Source organism: Sturnira hondurensis, unplaced genomic scaffold (assembly GCF_014824575.4).
Source record: "Sturnira hondurensis isolate 20B ecotype Veracruz unplaced genomic scaffold, ASM1482457v3 Scaffold0014384, whole genome shotgun sequence".
Taxonomy (NCBI): Eukaryota; Metazoa; Chordata; class Mammalia; order Chiroptera; family Phyllostomidae; genus Sturnira; species Sturnira hondurensis.
The window spans coordinates 14,217,710-14,239,138 of NW_028087015.1; the positions used below are offsets into that span (position 1 = coordinate 14,217,710).

Below are 21,429 nucleotides of genomic sequence, written 5' to 3' on the forward strand. Positions count from 1 at the left end.
GTTTAAATTTCCACTGCCACATCAGAGTCACGGAGGGGTTTTAAAGAAAGCCTGTGCTCTAAAGCCCTGTGTGGATGGTATTGGTGGTAGGTAAAGGAGGGGGGTGAACCAAGCATGTCCTCAGTGGTCACTGACCCAGCAAAGTGAGCCTTGGACCCCAGGTCTCTCTCTTCCTGAGCACCTGGCAGGAAGGAAGCCATTACCAAAACCATCGCAATAGGACTAGACACTTGCTTCCTTCCCCCTTCAAGGGGAATACACCCTGTTGAGTTGACATGGGTTTGCTGACTCAAGTGGGAGGGACCTGTAGCACAAGGATGCGTGCTGCCTCCCTAAACGAGAACTGCCACCTCGGCACGAGCACACACCCCACGTGCTCTCTCCCAGAGTTCTCCTTTTGATGTCTGCGGGAGCTTCATCAACTGGCCATTCGTCTGATGTTCTAGCTCAACGGGACAGAGACATCCTTGTCGGTTCTGCTCTCTCCCCCCAGTCCAAGCACAAAGCCCACGGCAGCCTGTCCCTTCTCCTGCAAGACGCTATCAAACCACCCATTCCTCAGGTCCATTAGGTGTATAAGTGATTTCTGAGCATTTTGAAAACAGAAAGCTTCTATTTACCAAGTTCATTTTTCTTGATCATATTTTAAAGGTATAGATTCACTTCTTTAAAGAACAAATGATTTAACCTGTAGCATCATAACTCAAAACCTAGGAGTTTTTTTTCTTTCATTGAAACATTAACTTGAATTCAAAGATCTAAGAACTACTTTAATACCCATAAAGTATTTTTATTTTTTATTTATTTTCAAAGATTTCATTTACTTATTTTTAGAGAGAGGGGAAGGGAGAAAGAAAAGGAGAGAAACATCGATGTTAAAGAGAAACATCAATATTGGTTGCCTCTCATACGTGCCCTGACCAGGGACTGAACCCACAACCCAGGCATGTTCCCTCACTGGCAGTTGAACCGGTGATGCTTTGCGTTGTGGGACAATACTCAACCCACTGAGCACACCTGCCAGGGCAATACCTAAAAAGCATATTTAAGAGACTAAGGGAGAAAAAAGAAAGATTTAATTGAAAGAACAAACTAGGCTATACTATTATACATTTAGGATAAGTAAACTTGCCTGTTGGTTTGATCTCTGTCTATTGAGATGACCTAAGCCAGGCCAAGAAAGAAAAAACAAAACAAAAAAAGAGAGAGTGAACTATCCAATCTGCAGCAGTGAATGAAAAATCAAGGCCATGATGGAGGAAAAATAACATTTAATAAAATAATATGGAGAAAAATGTACTGAAACACATAGAACTGAGTATCTTATGAACAGGACAGCAGTAGGACTTGTGACCCAAACTGTGACACCTCCGAGAGGAAAAGAGGACAATGTTCATATTCATGGCAGGAAGCCAGGAATCACCCAGGGCTGCCACGGGAAGCAGCTGATCATGGTCCCCGGGCAAGGAGCTTTGAGCCATTTTCCTGGGTGGTTGCATAAGTACTGGGAAATTTCTACACAATATATTGTATTCCTAGTAATGGGCACATGGCTCCTTGGCTTGGATATTTTTTGGAAGGGTGGGATGTAGGTCTTCATGAACTCAGTGTACAGGCTTGGTGTCTTTGGGCTCAAAATATCTTGGCGGGGGGGGGAATGGAAAGGGTCATTCATTCATTCCCTTTTGAAATGTGGACATTGAAATTCCAAATGATTCCCTGGCAAGTAGAGAGACTCCATCACAAGACTGAATGGATGCTGAGGCTCCCCAGCTTTCAGGCACTCGGTGCTGGATGGCCAAGACAGAGCAGGACACCACTTTCAGGGAGCACTATGAGAATTAATCCCTCTGTGTCACTTGTCAAACTTTGGTGCCCACGAAAGTCTGTGTTAAATTAGCCCACAGTCTCTTCTGCTTTGTATTTAATAATCCCAGTTTGCTCCATCTTCTCTAGTAAGCTTTTATTCTAAACTTTTAAAAGAAAACACTCTCAGCCGTTTTCCAAAGTTCCTGTGTCCCTCTGCCATCTCAGCTCAGGCTTAGAAACACAGGCACAGGAAAGAGCGGTGAGGCGGGCTGGGATGCTGTTGTTCCCTAGGACGCTGACTGAACAAAGAGGAGGCCAGGGGCACATGGAAGGGGAAGGATGCAAGCTCTGGAGTGGGTCCTGTTTTCAAATCCTAGCTCAAGTGCACAACAGCCGTGAGGCCCTGGTTCAGGCAGCTGATCCCTCTAACCTCAGCTTGCTCATTTGTAAAATAAGGACCGCGCCATCTCCTTTGGAGGGTTGTGTGATGGATCACAAAGTGTATGTGGGGCCTCCCCTCTACCTGGAAAGTTGTACCTAGCCATGTGGCTCTCCCTTGCACTGGGAGTAATAACTGGAGTTTACAGAGAGGTCAACAGATGCACAGACAGGCAGACGGGATGCAGGAAGGTTAGTTACTTAAAATCTTTCTGACCCGACGAAACAAATCAGATTAGGCTTACAACAGAATTTCCAAAATTCTGCAGCCCTTAAAAGACAGCCTGCCCGGGCCCTCTGATGGGTTGGATGAAGCTTGAAAGTTAGAAAAGAACGGCTCATCGAGCTGGGTCACATGCCACAGGACTTTGCTCAGCAGTAAGTCCCAGCCGCACCACTCAGTAAGGTTAACCTCCGAGAGTCAGGTATCAAAGACTGCAGCCCCACAGCCACAGTGCTGAAAAGCTCCCAGCATCTCCAAGGAACACTGTTTTAAAGCACCTCCCCCATGCTTGTTTGGTACAACACACAACTTGGCTGTTCCCTATGCAATCTTATTTTCGCCCTGGTTTTACCAAACTTCCTACACAAACATCGTGGATTCCCAACTCCCGCTTGCCTGTGTTTTTTCTTGTTCTGTGAACTCTGCTTTCGTTGATGAGTTCCCTGTCTCAACAAACACCATCTGTCCACAAAGTGCCTAACAGACACTGCAGGGAAGGTGCTGTGTATCCTCTGCCAAAAGGGCTGTCAGCGTCCCCAGGACAAAGCCCGGCAAAGTCACCAGAGCCTGGCCATGCCAGGACAGCCGAAGGGTTGGGGGCAGGGGGGCGCACCCAGCGTTACGAAGCTCATGTCTTCACAATAAGCAGAAATGATTTCTCTTGGAATTAAGCCCAGAGGGGGGTTTCTCTCTCCCAGTAAATTAGGTTAATCATTATATTCTAAAAACTATTTGTTATGTGGGTAACATCATTAACATAATTCAAACCAATGGAATTTGAGATTGTTACAGTGTAAGAGTTTCCTTAACTAAAAATATAATAGCTCCTAAAAAGTAACACTATTCAGATGAGAAGACTTGTGGGTTTCCAGTGACTTTGCCTCCCCACATGAGGTCATGGTGTGACCTCACGAGACCTCAGAGACCTCTGAGACCTCACGTGATCTCAGAGAAGGGAGGAGGCTGTGGAGCTCATCAGGACAACCTCACAGAAAAGCAAGCATTTCCAACAGAGAAGAAGCAAGCAGGTCACTGAGTGTTAACGAGATTATGTCTGTGTAGATGTCCACACTGAGTTTTCAAGGCTAATTTATGGATTAGTTTTTCTCAGTTCTTACAGAGGTTTCACTCTATGCTCAAACATGCAGTTCCCTCAGAACTGTATCTTCATTCCCAAGTGAATTGCAGCATGAGTTACAATAGCCAAGATATGGAAACAGCCTACGAGTTTATCAATATATAAAATGAAATATGGTTCAGCTATGAGAAAAAAGGAAGTCCAGCAAAAACTTGAATGAACCTAAGGACCTCATGGTAGGAGAAATAAGTCAGACAGAGAAAGTCAAACACTGTACCGTACCACTTATACATGGAATCTAAAAAGCTTAATTCTGAGAAACAGATGTAAAGTATTAGTTACCCAGGGCTGGGGTTGGGGGAAAATGGGGAGATACTGGTAAAAAATATACACTTCAAGGTATAAGATTAACAAGTTCTGGAGATCTAAGGTACATCATGGTGATTTTAGCTAATATTACTGTACTATGTCCTTGGAAGTTGTTAAGGAAATAAACCTGAACTACTCCTACTACATAAAAAACGGAGATCACATGCAGAGTTATCAGTGGGGAGGCAATGTGGGGAAAATGGGACGCAGCGTACAGGGAGAAAGAAGCGTAATTGATAGGTAGGAAATAGACAGGGGGTGGTTAAGACCAGTGTAAGAAATGGAGAAGCCAAAGAACTTACACATATGACCCATGGGCATTAACTGGTGGTGGGGGGGGGGGTTATGGGTGAGAGGCGGGTACAGGGCAGAGGAGAATAAAGGGGAGAAAAAAATGGAAGGACTGTAATAGCATAATCAATTAAATATACTTTAAAAAGAGAAGTGCAAATAGGTAGTTACAGAATGGACATGGGGATGTAAAGTACAATACAGGATAAGGAGTAGCCAAAGAACTTATACGCATGACCCATGGACATGAACAATGGGGCGGAGGTTTCCTGAGGGAGTGGGGGGAGCTGGGTGGAGGAAGACAAAGGGAGAAAATCAGGACAACTATAATAGCATAATCAATAAAATATAATTTTTAAAAACATAATTGTGTGATAAGACAAATGCACTATCTAATGCTAGGATAGCAATTATTTTATAATGTATAAACGTTTCAAATTAACACAATGTATACTTTATATTTACACAATGTTATATCTCAATAAAGTTGTAAAAAAGAACCTACAAAGTCAATTTGCACATTATTAATTTGGAAATGTTATTTTTTCCCTTTTCATGGGTTTATTGTTTCCCAAATTTGATTGACAGTTTCTTAAAGGCAAATTTTACAGCTTCTCTATTTTAAAAATTTGCCATTAAGTATTTATTATCCTGTCTTAACAGTAATCATTTAATATGGATTATTAGTATTAAATGCATTAATGTATTTTCATTAATTATTAGTAATGCAATGCATTATTACTGTTAATGTATTTCTCTAAACATATAAATTTATTTTAAGAGTGATTTTTGCACAGGAGGAAAATGTAATTCTAAAATTCATATTCAATACCAAACACATAAACTCAACATTTCAAACCTCCAGAACACTATCCAATCCATTTCTTTGCCCTTAATAACTGACTGAATACATAATACTTGAAAATCAGAGTCCAAATGAGAAGCCAACATTAAGATTTTCAAAAATGTTTAGACCCAGAACATAGAAACCGATTTTTTAGTTTGGGGTTCAAATTAATACAACCCGTTCCTTTTATTTAACACCATCACTCACATTTCTGTTTCTTGTGACATGGGGTCATTTCCTTCCCATTCAACAGTTTTTAACAGAGCCTCAGGTGCATTTCAGGCACTGGGGGGATGCTGAGCACACAAAGGTGGTTCGCACATAGTCCCTGCTCTCAGGGAATTCACAAACTCGTGAAAGTAAAACTAGTAAAAGTCTGCTGGCCCCTGGGGAGAGGGAGTGGGATGTGTAAAATGTAAAAGGCTGGGGTGGAGGGGGCTAAGGGCCCGTAGTGAGAACACAGAGGTGACGGGAAGCTGGTAGGCAGGGCTGTGGCTTTCTCTGCAGGAGAAATGAGGACTCGAGGCGGGGTGGGGAGGTTGCTCAGGAGAATGACCAAGAGCTCCAGTACAGTGGGGTAAGTACCACCATGTGCATGGTCAAGAGCAGATGATGGCACAGCTGAGTCTGGTGCAAACTGAAACTTAAGCAGAAGGAAAGAGGAAGTGGAATGAGGGAGCAGACAAAATCAAAGGTAGTGAAGACAGTGTAAACACCCATGTGCACAGACACTGTGAGGACAGCATGATGCACCCAGGAAACAGCATACTTCCCCTAACGAGCTCCGAGGGTACACACGGGGAACATGGAAGGAGGCAGGGCTGAAAACCCAGACAGAGCGGATTACACGGGCCGGGAAGGGGAAGCAGGTAAGGCCGAGAAAAGCCAGCCCTTGCTGACAGCTGATGATGGCATGTCCTGTCACCTGGGTCACAGGGCACAGGCGCAGCAGTGCACGTGGGACACCCACTCGGTGGTGTACAGCTGTCGTGGTGTAATAAGAAATGGTACCTGGAACTCGAGTATTAAATCCAAAGGACTTAGCAAGCTTCAGGGAGGTTGTTAGAACCATACTAGGTATCCATGCTGGTTTCTGGGAGGTGTGGTGGGAAGATTAGAGGCTTGACAGGTCTCTGCTCAGGGCTCCCCGTGTCCTGGCAGGACCATTCGCCTGAAGATCAGCTCTGAAGTTCTAGGGGTCCCCAGAGGTTGGAGTTGCCAAAGGGCTGGCATGTTCTGTGTACACATCCGCAGTCCCAAAGAGACATTTTGTGTGCCTGTACACTCTTAGAGTGTAGAAGTGCTTGAGTCAAGCCTTCACTGTAGGGGGTAACTCAGACGTGGAATGACCTGGAGGACATCCCCTCCAGAATGCTGCCCGGGAGACAGGCACCCCTTCCACGGAGGCCACGGGGGTGGAGAGGGACGCGAGGTGCAGAGGGCAGCAGTTTGAGTAAACGTGCTGTCCATCCTAGCTCTCTGGGGAACAGAGGGAGGACAGGTGCGACCAGTCTGCCTTGGACTAAGGTGGCAGACGGTGACGCAGTCCTGACCTCACTGGAGACAAGAAACAACACTGTCTCCTCAGGGTGGAGAGGAGACAGCTGAGACCAGGGGCTGCACGTGGGCAGAGGATTTTCCCACAGCGCAGAAATGAAGATTAAGATTGTCACCAGAAAATAAGAGGCTGCAGTTTAAGATTTCAACCCCTGAGCACTTCACAGCTGGGACACAATTATGGATTGAACTGTATCTCACCAAATAAGGTATGTTGAAGTCTAAACCTCCAGTACCTATAAATGTGGCAACAGGGTGATTGCAAACGTAATTCATAAATACGGGATTACACCGGAGGAAGGTGGGCCCTGAATCCAATACACGGTTCCTGTATGAAGATGCCCTGGGCGGGTCAGAGACACCCAGGGCGGAGGCCGTGGGGAGATGGGCAGAGACTGGAGTGGAGCAGCCACAGGCTGAGGAAGCCCTGGGGCCGCCAGAGCAGGAAGAGGCAGGCAGGACCCTGCCCTAGAGCCTTCCCAGATGCATGGCTCTGCTGACTTCTTGATTGTGGGCAGGTCCTGAATGTGCCTGGGGGAGCTGGGTGTGGCAGTAGCCAGATGGAGGGTCAGGAGAGGCTGGCCTCAGAGGGACAGCAGGCAGCCCAGCAGGAGGGCCGGGAGGAGACTCATCAGAATGAAGAAAGAGGAGGCTGACAGGAGCCGGTCACTCAGGAACACAGCCCAAACTGTTTACCCACTCACTCAGCCAACAACCCTGCCTCACACATCAGACATCCCATCACCCTGTGGGGAGTGCACAGTAATTACCTCCATGTATTGAGTACTTGCTGTGTGCAAGACATTAATATTCATCATCCATCTCTTCTTTCCTCTCATTTTATGCTCACAACAACCAGGTCAGGTGGGTAGTTATCTCCACTTTGCAGATAAGGAAACATAATTGGGACCCAATCCACATCCCCAAGGCTGAGTGTTCAGTCACCCTCGGGTGTTTCTGCCGCCAAAGCCTCCACCCTTTACCTGTGAGCCCTTAAAATTCTGTTGCCACTCATTAAACCCAGACTGAACACAGCCCCTAACCATCGGGGTCGGGGGTGCACAACAGCGAGGAGAAGAAACGCAAACAAGGGGGTAAAGTGAGACAGTGCACAGGGGAGCTGAGGGCCCACAAAGGGAGCAAACAGTTTCTTTTCCCAGAATATGGGAGGCATTAAAGGGGGGTTAGGGCTGGGACTGGCATGACCTGGAGTACAGTGTTGAAGGATCACCCCAGAAAAGGAGAGTAGGTTGGAGACAGCCTAGAGCAGAATTTCAGAACTGAGAAGACAGAAACACAGGAAGGAGCAGAGGACCCCTCCCTGGCGTACTGCACGAAGCCTGCTTCCCATTCCCCGCTAGGCTGTAGTCAGACAAATCCAGCTGCCTGATCTCCATTCACTGGCTGCTGGGTCTGGATTCTCAACACTTGAAAACTCGGAAGAAGAATATAAAAGCATCATTTAACAGGTCTCTACAATCAGCTGGAAAATAGGAGCCTTCCTGGGCGTGGCAGAGCTTGTTCGGGTTCCTTTCTTTGTTCTTACCTCATTTAAGAAAGAAAAAAATCTGAGCATTTTTATCAAAAGAGAGTGATCATCAGTAGTGAGGAAGAAATTCATGGTGATGGCAAAGAAGAAGGGAAATGGATAGAGAAATGATCTGCTGAAAGAGAACTACTCCAGAACACAGCAGAAAGAACTTGGACGGGGCATCTGGTCAGAGAGCAGGTGGGGTACAACATGTGGATTCCAATTAGGTCAAGGACAATAGATGACTCTGTACCCAGTCTCAGCAGGGACAGAGCAGAAGTAAGTGAGGGACAGAGGCTGGAATCTGTCCTTGAGAAAGGATCAATCAGAGCAGAAAACCAGGAGTAGAATTGACACCTCAGGGTTCCATCCAAGAAGGAATTGCCCAACAAAAGCCAGGAGAGGGAATAAACAGTGAGCATGCTAGACCTCGGAACCCTGAGTCAGGCACTCCGCTCTCTGTCCCAGGAGTCAGGGCCTCCCTGGTGTGGCCAGGGGAGGGAGAGGGCTGCTGCTATGTGAGGAAAGCAGGGCCATTTCATCCGAGGGAGCTATGATGACACAATGAGCTGAGAATCTAACACGGCCTGTGTTCAACAAATGATGGCAGCGGCCCTGCCAGGACTGGGTGGGCACTGGGTTAGTGCTCCCCCGCCCTGGTTCTACCACCTGACTCTCAGTGGAAAGGATTCTCCACCCACGGCACGAGCAGAATCCGACCATCCGGTCAGCCCAAGGGTCCTGGAGTCACATGTAAACAAAGACCTGGCACTGATAACCTATGCTATGACCTGAGTTATTTTTCCAGGATATTCACATAAGGGTATCACTTCAGTGAAAAGAAACTGTGCTCCTAATCACTTTTTACTTTGCTTTTGGCAAACTCTAATTGCAATGCCTTTGGGTGGGGCAATCTGGATTTTTAACTGGAATCTTTGCTTGGCTGGTAAAAATCAACAAACAAATATGAAGAACTCTGAGGTACACAGATGAAAGACTTCAGGGATGAAAGGAGACCTTCCATTGAGAGTCAGTGCGTTCAGCTGCAACCAGTGCAACAGAAATAATGTTAACAGAGAGAATCTATGAAGAGTTACTGTTTGGTTTGGAAAATCAATCCACGTCACCCTTGAAAGCATAGAGTCATTCAACATCTTGGAGAAATTAGATGAAAACATTTTTTGCAAGGGAGTCTTCAAAAGGTAAACTGTGATAGTTGGTTTGACTACATTATTTGACCAAATACTTGTGTTTTATTTATACATACACATACACATATTCGTAAGCAATAAGTCTAAACCAGTGATTTGCAATGGGAGGCAATTTGGGGAAGTTTTTGTTATCACAACTGGGAGTGGAGGAGGGGTATTACAACCTGTGAGTATAGTTCAGGGGCGCTGCTAACCAACCTATGACATTCAGGACAACTCCTGCTCCACCCAATAGAATTATGGCCCCAAATGCCAACAGTGTTGAGGTTGAGAAACTCTGCTTTATATAATTAGCTTGTACTTGGCAAAAGGCCAGTAAATCTTTGCAGAACTTGAAAGCTTAAAATAGCAAATATTATGGTGTCAATTTAAAGATTTTACCTTAGTGTCAACTCTGAAATACATGAGAGAAGGGATTACATATGGTTCATATACCTATCCACATCATTATGATGGGGTGTGTGTGTGTCCACATTCACGCATGAACCCACACAAAGTGCTGAACTTCAGCTGCCGCATCTCAGGACTTGGTACAGAGCCAATCTCAGTAGTGAGCAGGTGACCACGTTCTAGCCCAAGATTGAAAGGAAGTCTTCTGGGGCTTTCTGATTTCTTAAAAAAAATAATACAAGAAATGTGGGTTCTTCTTCCACTAGATACTGTCACATCTGGATGTAGGACCAGAAGTTGCAGCAGTGAATTAGCATTCATGAGCACAGCCAGCCTGAGGACCAACCTGACTGGACAGGCTGTGGGTGGTGGCAAGACGAGTAATATGACTGAGGTCCTTTATTAACATTTGAGCCTCTGATACAAGCAACGCCAAAGAGGTCTTACTCAACCTTCCAGCTATTTGGAGCTACCAGTAGCCACACACATTTTACACGGTATCTGAACATTTCAAAAAATGCTAATAATTTCCCTTCTTAGGTATACAGGGCCCTGCAAAAGGAAGGCTTGCTTGAGTGTGGTTGGTAGGGTACGTGAATGTCTCACACGAGAAGGACAGCACTTTGAACATTTCACCTAAAATGTTCCGTGGTGCGTTGCACTTCAGTGTGATACTGTTATGTTACAGAATTACATGGCTATGATTTTGTAATAAGAGATTTTGTAATAAAAAGGGGCATTATTTGTGCCAGGCCCTGTAGAATAAAGACGTCAAGAGAAAATGCATGAGTCTGCAGATCATGAGTCTGTATCTTGGACACGCCACATTTTATAAATTACAAACAATAATACTAAAAAACAACATAAGTTCAACGATTATCAAAGGAGTCCTCTTCTCATGATCCACACTGTTCAGAATATCACTGCTATTTTTATCACCAAAGAGCCATATGACGACCTTTCACATGGAAGTACTAAACGCATTACATTTTGATCTCCTTAGAAAATGAATTTACTGTTCTGTAGAAACTGTGGCACTTTGGTTTTAAGTACCATGTAACCAGGCACCACAGATACCTGAGACAGGAAACAGGAGTTCCCCCCGTAAGGTAGGTCTTCCCCCTGTAAGACCTACCATTGAGCCACTTGGAGTTGTACTGGGCCGTGCGGAGAGGCGGTAAGACGCCCAGACTTCGGTAAATGGCGGGGTCGCGTCCCGGGAAATCCATGGCTGTAGCAGCGTACAGCTCCCCACTGGCTGTGAGCAGAGCCGTGGAATTGTGCTGGGGACTGTAGGGACAGCGGGCCATGCCACTGATCTGATCATGGATCTCGGTCAGGTTATTCAACTGTGGGTGAGGACAGGAGAGAGACACCAATTATCCCCCAGGCAAGCTCTTTAACCATGTTAGTGTTTGAACTGCTAACAAAGCAAGGGTGACAAGCTTTCTGGGGCTTATGATAACACACAACAAACTTTCACGCTCTGCCCTTGGCCAAACTGCTGCTGTGGCCGTGGTTAAAGAGTCCACGGGGTCAATCCCTCTCATCGTCCCATTAGAGCTCCGGAACCTCATGCCAGTGAATCCTCACACAATCGGAGGATTGTTGTATGCAGACGCCTTCTGTTCAGAATGCAAGGGGCATGGCTGACTTTTCCACTTGAAGAAGGACACCAAATTTCAGGCTTACAGAAATATAAACCATAATAAAGAATTATGTGCACTTTCATCAATATAAGTGATTCAGCATATTATGAGTAGCCCACAGCTGTGTTCACAGGTAAGGATTTATAGATATTTATAGCACCACATAGCCCAAGTTTCCAAAACTTAATCATTCAGCTTTTAGAGAGACACTTCCGCATCCTGCTGTCATCTGAGCGGAATCCAGTCACTGAAGGAGAAGAGCTCTTTGGTGGGGAGGGAATCCTGCGTGCGCTTGCTCCGTCACACCTTCCGTAGAGGTAACAGAGCAGAGGGCCTGGGGGACCCTCGAAGCCACTGCCTGCTCTCCAGGTGGACGTGTAGCCCTGTTAAGTTACTCAAAGTCTCTATGCCTGAGACTCTCCTTTTATAAAATGGGGACCCAAAGAATGACCACCGCATGGGGTAGAAGTGATTGAGTGATTGAGTTGACAGAGGACTCTTGGAACAGGGCATGGCCCCGGGGTCTCTGTGAGCATTGCTTCTCACCACCATCATCCTCCCTTTATTTCCAGTAACTGAACGTTAGTTCAAAAATAATGAACACTGAAAGCGGACAATGGATTCCGGTTTTGTGAGAAGTTGGGCAACCAGAAGATTCACCTGATGATAGTTCAACATCATGTTCCCTGAGGAAGATCAAAAGAAAATCCTGCACTGGGAAGATGGCACGTGTGCTCTGACCCCCAGCTGCTCTCCCTGGTGTACGATGTGGATGCTGAACATCCCTGATAGTAATGATACAACGGCTTTGCCTGGAGTTCTAGTTGTCCGTTTCCTTGCATTAAAGTTTTGCTGTGCTTCTCGCCCAGTATGTAATATCTTTGTTCATTTGGATTGCAATTTTAGGCCACTTTAATACTTAAAAGTATGTCCAGAGTAAAGCAGAATTAAGGGAAAAATATGTTTATGATTAATGTTTAGAGTCACTGGTGGGGAAAAACTGATAGAAATAGTTTAGAACTCTATTTAAATTTAATTGTATAAGCTATGGTTATTTCTTGTTCTTTATTTAATTAAGAGTTGGGATTAGGAATAAATAAATACATCAAATATTGATGTGATTTGATAAAAGATGTGTTTTGAATTAAAGAGTAACTCATTGGAGAACAGAAGTACAAAAAAGCACGAGTGTTTTGGCTGCTGTGGCTTAGTGGATTGAGTGCTGGGTTGCTGGTTGGATTCCCAGTCAGGGCCAAACATACCTGGGTTGCAGGCCAGGGCTCCAGTAGGGGGTGCTCAAGAGGCAACCACACAATGATGCTTCTCACCCTCTTTTTCTCCCTCCCTTCCCCTCTCTAAAAATAAAAAATAAATAAAATCTTTCTTTAAAAAAGACACTAGTGTTTTCATCAAAGGTTTGGATTTTCCTGGTATTAAGTTTTGTCAACTCTCAACATGAAGCCATACCGTGCGGTTGGTGCAGACAGGTGTGAAAGCGTTGGTCCCACAGGTAAACAACCGGTCGCCACCCACCAAAAGCACCCGGATGTAGTTCTGACACTCATCCTGAAAAAAAAATCACAAGAAACATTTTAATAACACCTCAGCCCAAAGGGAATGCTGACTCTAAGTACAATCTGTCTAGCAAATAAATTAAACATTAATTGACCACTAATAAAAGAAACCTTCTCAGAAATTGAGTGAAACATAACAACAAAACAAATAATCTGACTATCTCCATGCTTACTCAATACAGGATACTCCATTCAATTAAAACCTCAAAGCGCGTGCTTTCTTTTCATGAACAGGGTTTCATTTTGAATTACATTTGATAGCAACCCAAACCCAAAATTGTCTTTGCCAGCTATTAGGAAAGTAAATAACAGGTACATACTCAATGCTCCTCATAAAACAGCATCTCAGGAAACTTCCTCAGGGTTTTGAGAAAACATTGTGAATGTTCCTCCAAACGCAAAGGTGACGTGTGAAACTTTAGGAACTGGAATAGGTTTCCCATTAAGTTCTCACATGGCATTACGTACAAAGCAAGACTCTTAACACTTTTGGCTCTTTGATGGACAAGAAACCGAGAGAGCATGCTGAAACTTATGGGAGGAACGCCCGTGCTGAGGGCTGACCCAGTGCTGATATTTCTTGCAGTTGCAAAGCATTCCTAGAAAATCTTGGGCACGGTCATAGGCGTGCATGGACGTTGCACAAGCATCTACTGATTGGATACTCTTTGGTAGGCACTGTGCTGAGGGTCGCAATGTAGGCTCTTCAGAGAAAAATTAAAATAGAGGCCCAGAGAAGCGATGGACAACTTTAGAGTTGTCCACAGAAGAACAGGGTATTACTAAATCCAGAGGGGAGGGGAAGCCAAGAGATGTAGGAGGGCTTCTAGGAGGTGACACCTCACACGGATTTCAAAGGAGGAGTAGATTTTACAGAGCCTTCTGGGAACAGGTATTATCTGATACTTGCAGAACTTGACTGAACGAAAGAGGGAAAAGATGCCCAGGCAAGGGAAAGGACTACGCCAAGGCACCTTGGCTAGAGAAATCCTGGTGCTTCTATTGTGTACAGAGGAGGCGACCCAGGCTGGAAAGCCAGACACAGGCCAGGTGTGCCAGGAGGATGAGTTTGCATTTTATTTTGATTGTGAAGGGACCCGTTGTGTGTTGTTACTGCATGAAGTTCCAACCTGATCCAATGATTGTGATGATAGGACGACTGGGGAATCAATGGGGAAGGTAACCTGGAGGGAAGGAGACAGCAGTTCAAAGACAGCTAAGAACATGGTTATGTCCTAATTCAGTCCATCTTCATCCCATGCCTGGACCAGGTGGGAAGTGTGAAAAGACAAAGCCAGGGCCCAGCAAAACAACAGGATGTGGGCATTGACCAACCAGCTGGACCCAGAAGATGACATGATGACTTGAACCACACATTGTCCAAAGTCGGGGGAATCTAGATTTAGGGCATGGCTGTGCTCCTTCAACCAAAGGGAACCCCAGCCTCCATGAAATGTTGATCTGCCATGATTCAGGCTGCTGTGTGGCCTGGCTGTGATGAGGAAAAGGGCTAAGCTACTTGGATTTGCTTTGCAAATGTAACATGAAATATCAAGGGTAGGTAAGTCTTTTAATATTAATCCTAGCAATGAAAGTAACATGTATTATCAGTGGATGCCAATCTGAAGACACTGAGGAAAAAAAACCCACAGGGTGAAAGATCTAAGATAATGATCAGAATAATTAAGAAGTGAGTGTAAACAGTAGACAGTAAATTGGGTGACAAATGTGCACCAGATGGGGAGGTATGTTTTGTTCTGTTCTGTTTTGTTTTTATAACTGGGGAGAGAGAAGGAGAGCTCTAGAAAAAAAGAATAAACCAAGACTTCAGAGAACCATAGGCTCATCGCTTCTTGGACTCCGGGGGCATACAGAGAGCACAGGATGGGGGGCATGGTGGGGCCGCCCCCTCAGGGGGCAGAAGGGCACAGAGCTTGAAAACACAGGATCAAAGCGAGGAGGCAAACAGGAAGCCTGAGCTTGTCTGAGGGACAGTCCAAAGGGACACCCTGGAGGACACAGGGCCAAGAGGTTTGGACACATCCACAGATAAAAAAGACATAAAAATGACACTATCGTAAGAATGAGATGGAGAATTCCACACATTGGAGGCAGGTGGGGGTTTTGTTTGATTTCTGATGCTGCTTTTAGAAGTCTTTCAGGAATGAATCAAGACGTACAGAACTATTTATTTGTTATTTTGAAGCAAGAGACCGACACAAGATAGAAGTCGGCTAGAGGCAGCCTCCGTTAAAGGCGAACAAGGTGAAGGGCAAGTTATTTCGAGAGAATCTGTCCAGCTTGAAAAGGTGTGATCTCAAGGCTGAATTCGGTGAAGAGGAAGCCAGTGCCTGTGATTGATTATAGGAAGGCAAACAATCAAGATAACAAAAAGCTGCTGCTTATCTTAATCTCCCCAAGACAAAGTGAAAACCGGACTTTAGGTCATTAACATTCCTGAAGGCCCATCACAAACGTGAGGAAGGACTGGGAAGGTGTCAGGGAACGTAGCAGCCAGGATGCAGACCTGTGCCAAGAAAGCAGGACAAGTCCAACTGGTGATTTATTTTAAATCTTGGACGAAGGTAAATGAAGAAAAAGACTATTATTTTAATTAGACCAGAGTGTATTTTTAAAGGAAAAAAAGAGGCATGATCTAGGAATCAGGACCACCTGAGAACACACTGGGCCGCTCTGCTACCTGCGGAGGGCCACGTGCCCCTGTGTGCTGCCCCCAGCTCAGTAAATGCGCAGGAGGGGAGGAGGTAAATGTCAGGAACCAGGACGATCTGACTCGGAGGTGTGTGCAGCCCTTTTCTAAAACGATGGAGGAGGACCCAACCCTATGGAACCCAGACCTGCTTACGACAAGCGGGACCTAAGGAGCATTAGTAATGTTCTGGGTGAGTCCATTATGCGAGGTTGGATGGAACAGGGCGCCCTGCGAGAGAAACCTTTGGAGGCAGGTGGTATTTTGTTTCTTCTTAACTGTCAAAAGCTGAACTCATGTGCCCAAAGGTGCCACACAGCTCATCTCAGACCTTTCCTCTTCGTACTCACTCAGAGGTTCTCTCAGGTTTAACTGACAGACCGCCCTGACTCATTCTAGAAGTCAGTGTGAATCCCAAGTAAAGAAATACATGGAAAATAATAACTTCTTGGGCTTTTATTTTCAAGAGAGATGGGGGCAAGTTCAAACAAAACAAAATATAAAAACATAGAAAATGGGAGAAAGTGGAATTACTTAGCCAAAAAGCTAAGATAAATTTAAGAATGAAAGAAAATAGTCTGTGTACCAGACTTTGTAATAATTAGTCTCATTCTGGTGGTGACCCTGAGACCCAAATTCTCCTATAAAAATCCCCTGGCACCTTTCGTAAGTCCTTCCTACAAACGTGGCCTTCGCACGGGTTAGCTGACCTTGATAGAAGGAATGCATGAAGAAATCCTGTTTTAAATACAGACATAGTATGGGAGCCCCTTTTAGAGATTTGTTAGAGGTCTCTCTTATAGATCAGCTTATCTAAATGTCACTGAATTTTTTTCTCTTTATCCTATCTTCAAAATGGATGAAGGGGATTTAGTAAATTCTGGTTTTCCAAGAAGTCACAGTGCTCATGTCCAAGGCCACTAGCAACCTGCTACCATGTGACTTCTGTTGTTGATAATGACATGCATCCATCTACATTCTGATTATACCACTTAGACATGAAAATGACCCATGTGTGCTTGCGCTCTCACAGGCTGGTCAACCTGTCCTTGACTTTGAAGCGATTCTTATTTGAATTGATAGCCGAGATGCACAGTTGCTGACTCACTGAAAGATTTTAGATGAGATTGGCCAAGATTCACTTGGTCTCAAGGATATAAGGTCTGGCCCCAGAAAACAAAACACATATTTTAGAACCATTTTCTTAATGAATTAACTGGTTTTGCCTTATTGCATTTCATCATTTTCCTTTCAAACAGTTATGTTCTGTTTGAATAAAGACTGTAATTGTGTAGAAAGATTAACTGTAAACAAGGTAGATGCCTCACCAATACCCAGCCATCACCAAACCCATCAATTTTAGGGAGAAGGGAGGGAGGAGGAGAGAGGAGGGTCGGAAGCCTGACAGCCTTTATGTTAATCACAGCGCTCCCACTGAAAGCAGTGTGTCTGTCTCTTAATGATGCATTAGTGAGCACCCAATGAGAGCATCCAAGGAGAAATTCAGGGCAATTGCATGTACCTTTTTGGTTCAATGTGCACCAACTGAAGTCATGATTACCAGGTGGATCTTGAAAAACCGTATGATCCAATCAGATATGTGTGCATGTGTATAATATTATAAATGTGCACACATTTATAATATTAATTATAATAAGCAAAAGTAGGTTCAATTCAACCTCCTCGGGAGGCAGTGGAGCTAACCCAAGAAGGCCACAAATATTCAGGTTTGTTTACTGATCTTCAGACTGCAAGAATGTGTAATTAATGAAGGCCAACTATTTGAGCACCTACCAGATTGTACCTAAGTGCAGTGTGCCATTGTGGCATCCTTTTGAGTTAACACAGCTATTGTAGCCCTGGCCAGGTAGCTCAGTTGGTTAGGCATTGTCCTAATAACACCAAGGCTGTGGGTTTGATCCCTGGTCAGGGCACATACAAGGATCAACCAACAAATGCATGAATAAATGGAAAACAAATTGATGTTTCTCTCTCACTCTCTCTTTCTCTCATCAATAAATAAAAACATAACTAAAAAAGCTATTATAATAATCATAAGCTACATGTCTTTTTCCATAGGAACAACTATCAACCTACTTTTGCCCTCCCCTGCATATAGATATATTATTATATCTCTATTTACATGTTTATACTATGGAGATATAGCTATGTATATAGCTATGTACATGCATGTATATTAAAACTATATTATGTTATATAATACATGGTGAATTAATATATTAACATGTAATTTATACATTGATATTTATATAATGCAACTATTTTCAATGAAATTGACTCCATGGAAAACTTGTTTGAGAACCTCTATATACAAAAATTGCTAAGAACCGCTCTGCCTGGTTTCAGGAATTGTAATTGCCTCCCATGGCTAAGGAAGAGTGAGCGACCTCCAGAACTTGAGCCACAGGAGACAAACCTTGTCTCTGGTAGCAAACGCTGCCTCAGCTTACTCCCCTGCCCCAAAGTATGGTCAGAAGTCAATGATGGGTAAGATTCCTTAGACAGTGATCTCTGTCTGAGCCAGACACGATCACTTGGAAGGCCATCATGGAAGGACTCAGGGGGCTGCAACAAAGACTGAGCAATGGACCCTCGCCCCTGACTATTGTGACATAGCCGGAGTCCCCATTTCCATCTGGGAGAAGCACTTCCTGGCTCTAATCCACTTAAGCCTAAAAACCTATGATGGGGAAGGCAGTGCAGCCCTGTGCTGGAAAGGCCGGGTTCCCCAGGTGATCAGGCCTAAGAAAGAATATGTAAAAATCCTGTGAAACCTGCTTTGTTTAGAATGCTTTCATTTAAATGATTAGGGTCCAAGCAAGAAGTTTGTTCCTCAAAGTTTTATGGCTCATTAGCTATCTGACCCTGACTGAAAATAAGCCCTCATAGTTCTTTGAATGCTATCTATTGTTTGATCCTTACCTGTATTCTTGTGCAAACAACCCCAATAAAAGCCCCCTGAGCAGGGGGCTCTTGGCCTTTCTCCTCTGAGAGATTGGCCACCTTTCCTCCCCAAGCAGAGCACATCTTGGTGGTGTTTACTTTCATCCGTGGCGGACAGGGGGACTTTCTGGGCAAAGTTGCCCCCACAAAAAACAGTTGGTGTATATAATCTAACCTAAAGAATCCTCAGTTTTGAAGCAATTATATAGGATAAAGGCAGAATTGATTAGGTCATAGCTTTCCAAATACAGGCAACTTAGGTGAAGATGTCAAGTTTCGACCCTGAGGCCACCAGGACCCCAGGCAGGGTGGTGTCATGTTTTACCCCTCTCACTTACGGGCAGTTTCAGTCTTTTCTTGCGCAGTTTGACAACTTGGGAGCAGGACCACAGGTCACAGGAGGGACAATACACAGAGCCCTGGATGCTAATCAAAACTCTCCCACTAACCACAAAATAATTCTAGGAACTTGGTGTTAAAAGTACTGAGATGAAATCGGGAACAAGAAACTTTTGAAAATTATAAAGTGCAACATGCACACAAAGTAGCTCTTTCATCCCCTTAATAGCCAGTTGTGTTTCCTTTGTCAGGTTCCTAAAGGTCATGGTGGGAAGGGCTTTGGCTCTGACACACTAACCCCACACAGACAAGGAGCGCTTGTTAGATCACCAGAGAATCGACTGTTTATGTTTAAAATAATATTTGTGTAAAAGAAATTTAAATAGTTCTCAAAGCCGAATTCTATAATGGCATTCAAAAAGGACTAAATACAACAGATTTTATTATAAACGTTTTTGGAATTCATAAACACAGATTTTCCCCCTTTTACTACATGGAATGTTTAAGCTATTGCAGCGAAGTCACCCCCTCTCTCCAAAGTGCACTGGAAATTGTGTAAGTGAAATAGAGCTCAAACCTCAAGAAAAATTGGCAGCTTCAGCACCTTACTTCTTTTCTAAAGGGGCCCAAATCAAAGATTTGGTGACATTTTTCTTCCCCCTGACTCTCTCACTTGTCACCGGAATGGACTACGTAGGAAAAGACGTCGGTCCAGTCCCAGCCATCAGTTCCCAGGGAAACGGGAGGAAATGTGTCATCTTTTCTCTCCCCAGCTCTGCAGGCGGCTGAGGCAGGTTCTCACCAGAGCAGAGAGTGGGCACAGGCCCTGCCACCCACGGGCCCGCCCCTCACCCTCTCTCCACATTCCTGGCTCCGCAGTAAAACACATTGTGTGGAAGAGCACAGGCCAATTCTCTTAGAATCCAAAAAAACCCACTTCAGTCAAAATGGCTGGCATTGTTCTCATTTTTGAGATGTCACATTTTGCACTGCTCTTTTTATTTTAGGGAGAAGGGAAACGTTGTGATTCTTTGTCAATCCTCACAATACTACCGCACAAAGAAAGACGTGAAACAGTTGAATTCTCGTTTCTCAAGTCATGGCTACAAAGAAAAATCTGATGTTCACTCCCCCGCCCTCCCCCGACTGATGTGCCACGTTAGTCAAATTGAGCCCGAGAATGTTTTCTGGTTTTGTCCCTGGCATTGGCAGAACAGGGAAACTTGGGGTGTCCGAACTCTGAATTCGGGGCTTAGCCAGTGGGCAGGTGGTGCTTGGCCTAGCTGCAGCTTTTCACTGGGGCGACCTGGCTTCCTCCCTTTCTGTGCTGCAGGAGCCGGGCCCAGGTTCTCATCAGATGGTTCCTGTGTCCAATGCCACATTAAGAAAGAACCGGATGCTAAATAAACGCTAAACAAGAATGAGGTTCATCAGACAGTGCCCTGGGACCCTGGAAGGCACCCATGTCATCAGGCAAAGGGGAGGATGCTGGCCCTAGATCCAGGGAATAAAAGGCCGAGGCTTTCCTTCCAGGAATCTTGCTAATACAGAGCAAGGCGATTTTTTCCACCCCAGACCCAGGTGAGTCTGGTTCCCCACAATACACCCCTCAGCACAGCGGTCTTATTTGAAGAATCCCTGTGCTCTGGCGAGTGAAGAGCAAAGTACAACAACTCATCTGCCATGCTAAGATGTGTAAATATTATAGGGTGAAGAAAGAAAGCATCTTTTCAAAAGGCTTGTACAAAATCTAGACAACCTCAGGAAGGTTATAAATTTATTACATACTTATTTGTTTCCAGGGGTATTTTAGGAGACAATGTTCTGATTCTTTGTAACCTGCTGCTACCTTTAATTTCCTTGTATCTTTGTTCCTCCCGTGATTTATTTCAGAGGTTAGAGATCTTTTGATAAATAGCTTTTCTTTTTCTTTGTCTCCAAGTGCTTCCCTCTCTGAGACTGTATTTGCTTCTTCCTTTCTCTTTCTTCTTCTTAGTTCTTTATTCAGCTTTGGGAAATGCAAGGACTAAGTTTTCCGAGACTTACCTATGTGTCTGACCCTCAAAACTGTTGAGTTTAAAGAGAGACAGGAAGTGAGGTTGGGTAAAATTAAGTGCAGGACAGTCTTTTACAAATACAGATGGTGTGAGGACACTTTCCCGGCGACCTCCATCTGCCCTGTCTTTTGTCCCCGGACCACCTTCGCTACAGAGCCCTCTTGGCTGCTCTCTGTGAAGCGACTTCCTTCTGCTAGCCAAAGGGTGATTCACGCTGGACAGCCCTCGCTCCAACAAAGTAAGATGCTCTCTCAGAATGAGACATGATGAGCCTCGGAGCCAGTGGCAGAATTTCCTCAAGGTGACCTAGTATCACTCTCTCAGGAACACAAGAGTTTCTGAATTGTCCTAAGGCCTCTTTTCAGGCCAGCCAACTGTGTGCAAGTTCTGCA

The 21,429-nt window shown here is 44.7% G+C and overlaps 1 protein-coding gene across 2 annotated transcripts in view; it reads right to left on the reverse strand.

Moving 5' to 3' along the window:
• SEMA5A (semaphorin 5A) overlaps positions 1-21,429 on the reverse strand; it is a 290,042-nt gene that overhangs the window by 140,015 nt on the left and 128,598 nt on the right. For both annotated transcript variants that reach the window (XM_037062995.1, XM_037062997.1), the window contains exons 5-6: positions 12,861-12,959; positions 10,880-11,093 (exon numbers count right to left, since the gene is read on the reverse strand). In XM_037062995.1, coding sequence (XP_036918890.1) covers positions 10,880-11,093; positions 12,861-12,959 — 313 coding nt within the window. The remainder of the gene's footprint in view (positions 1-10,879; positions 11,094-12,860; positions 12,960-21,429) is intronic.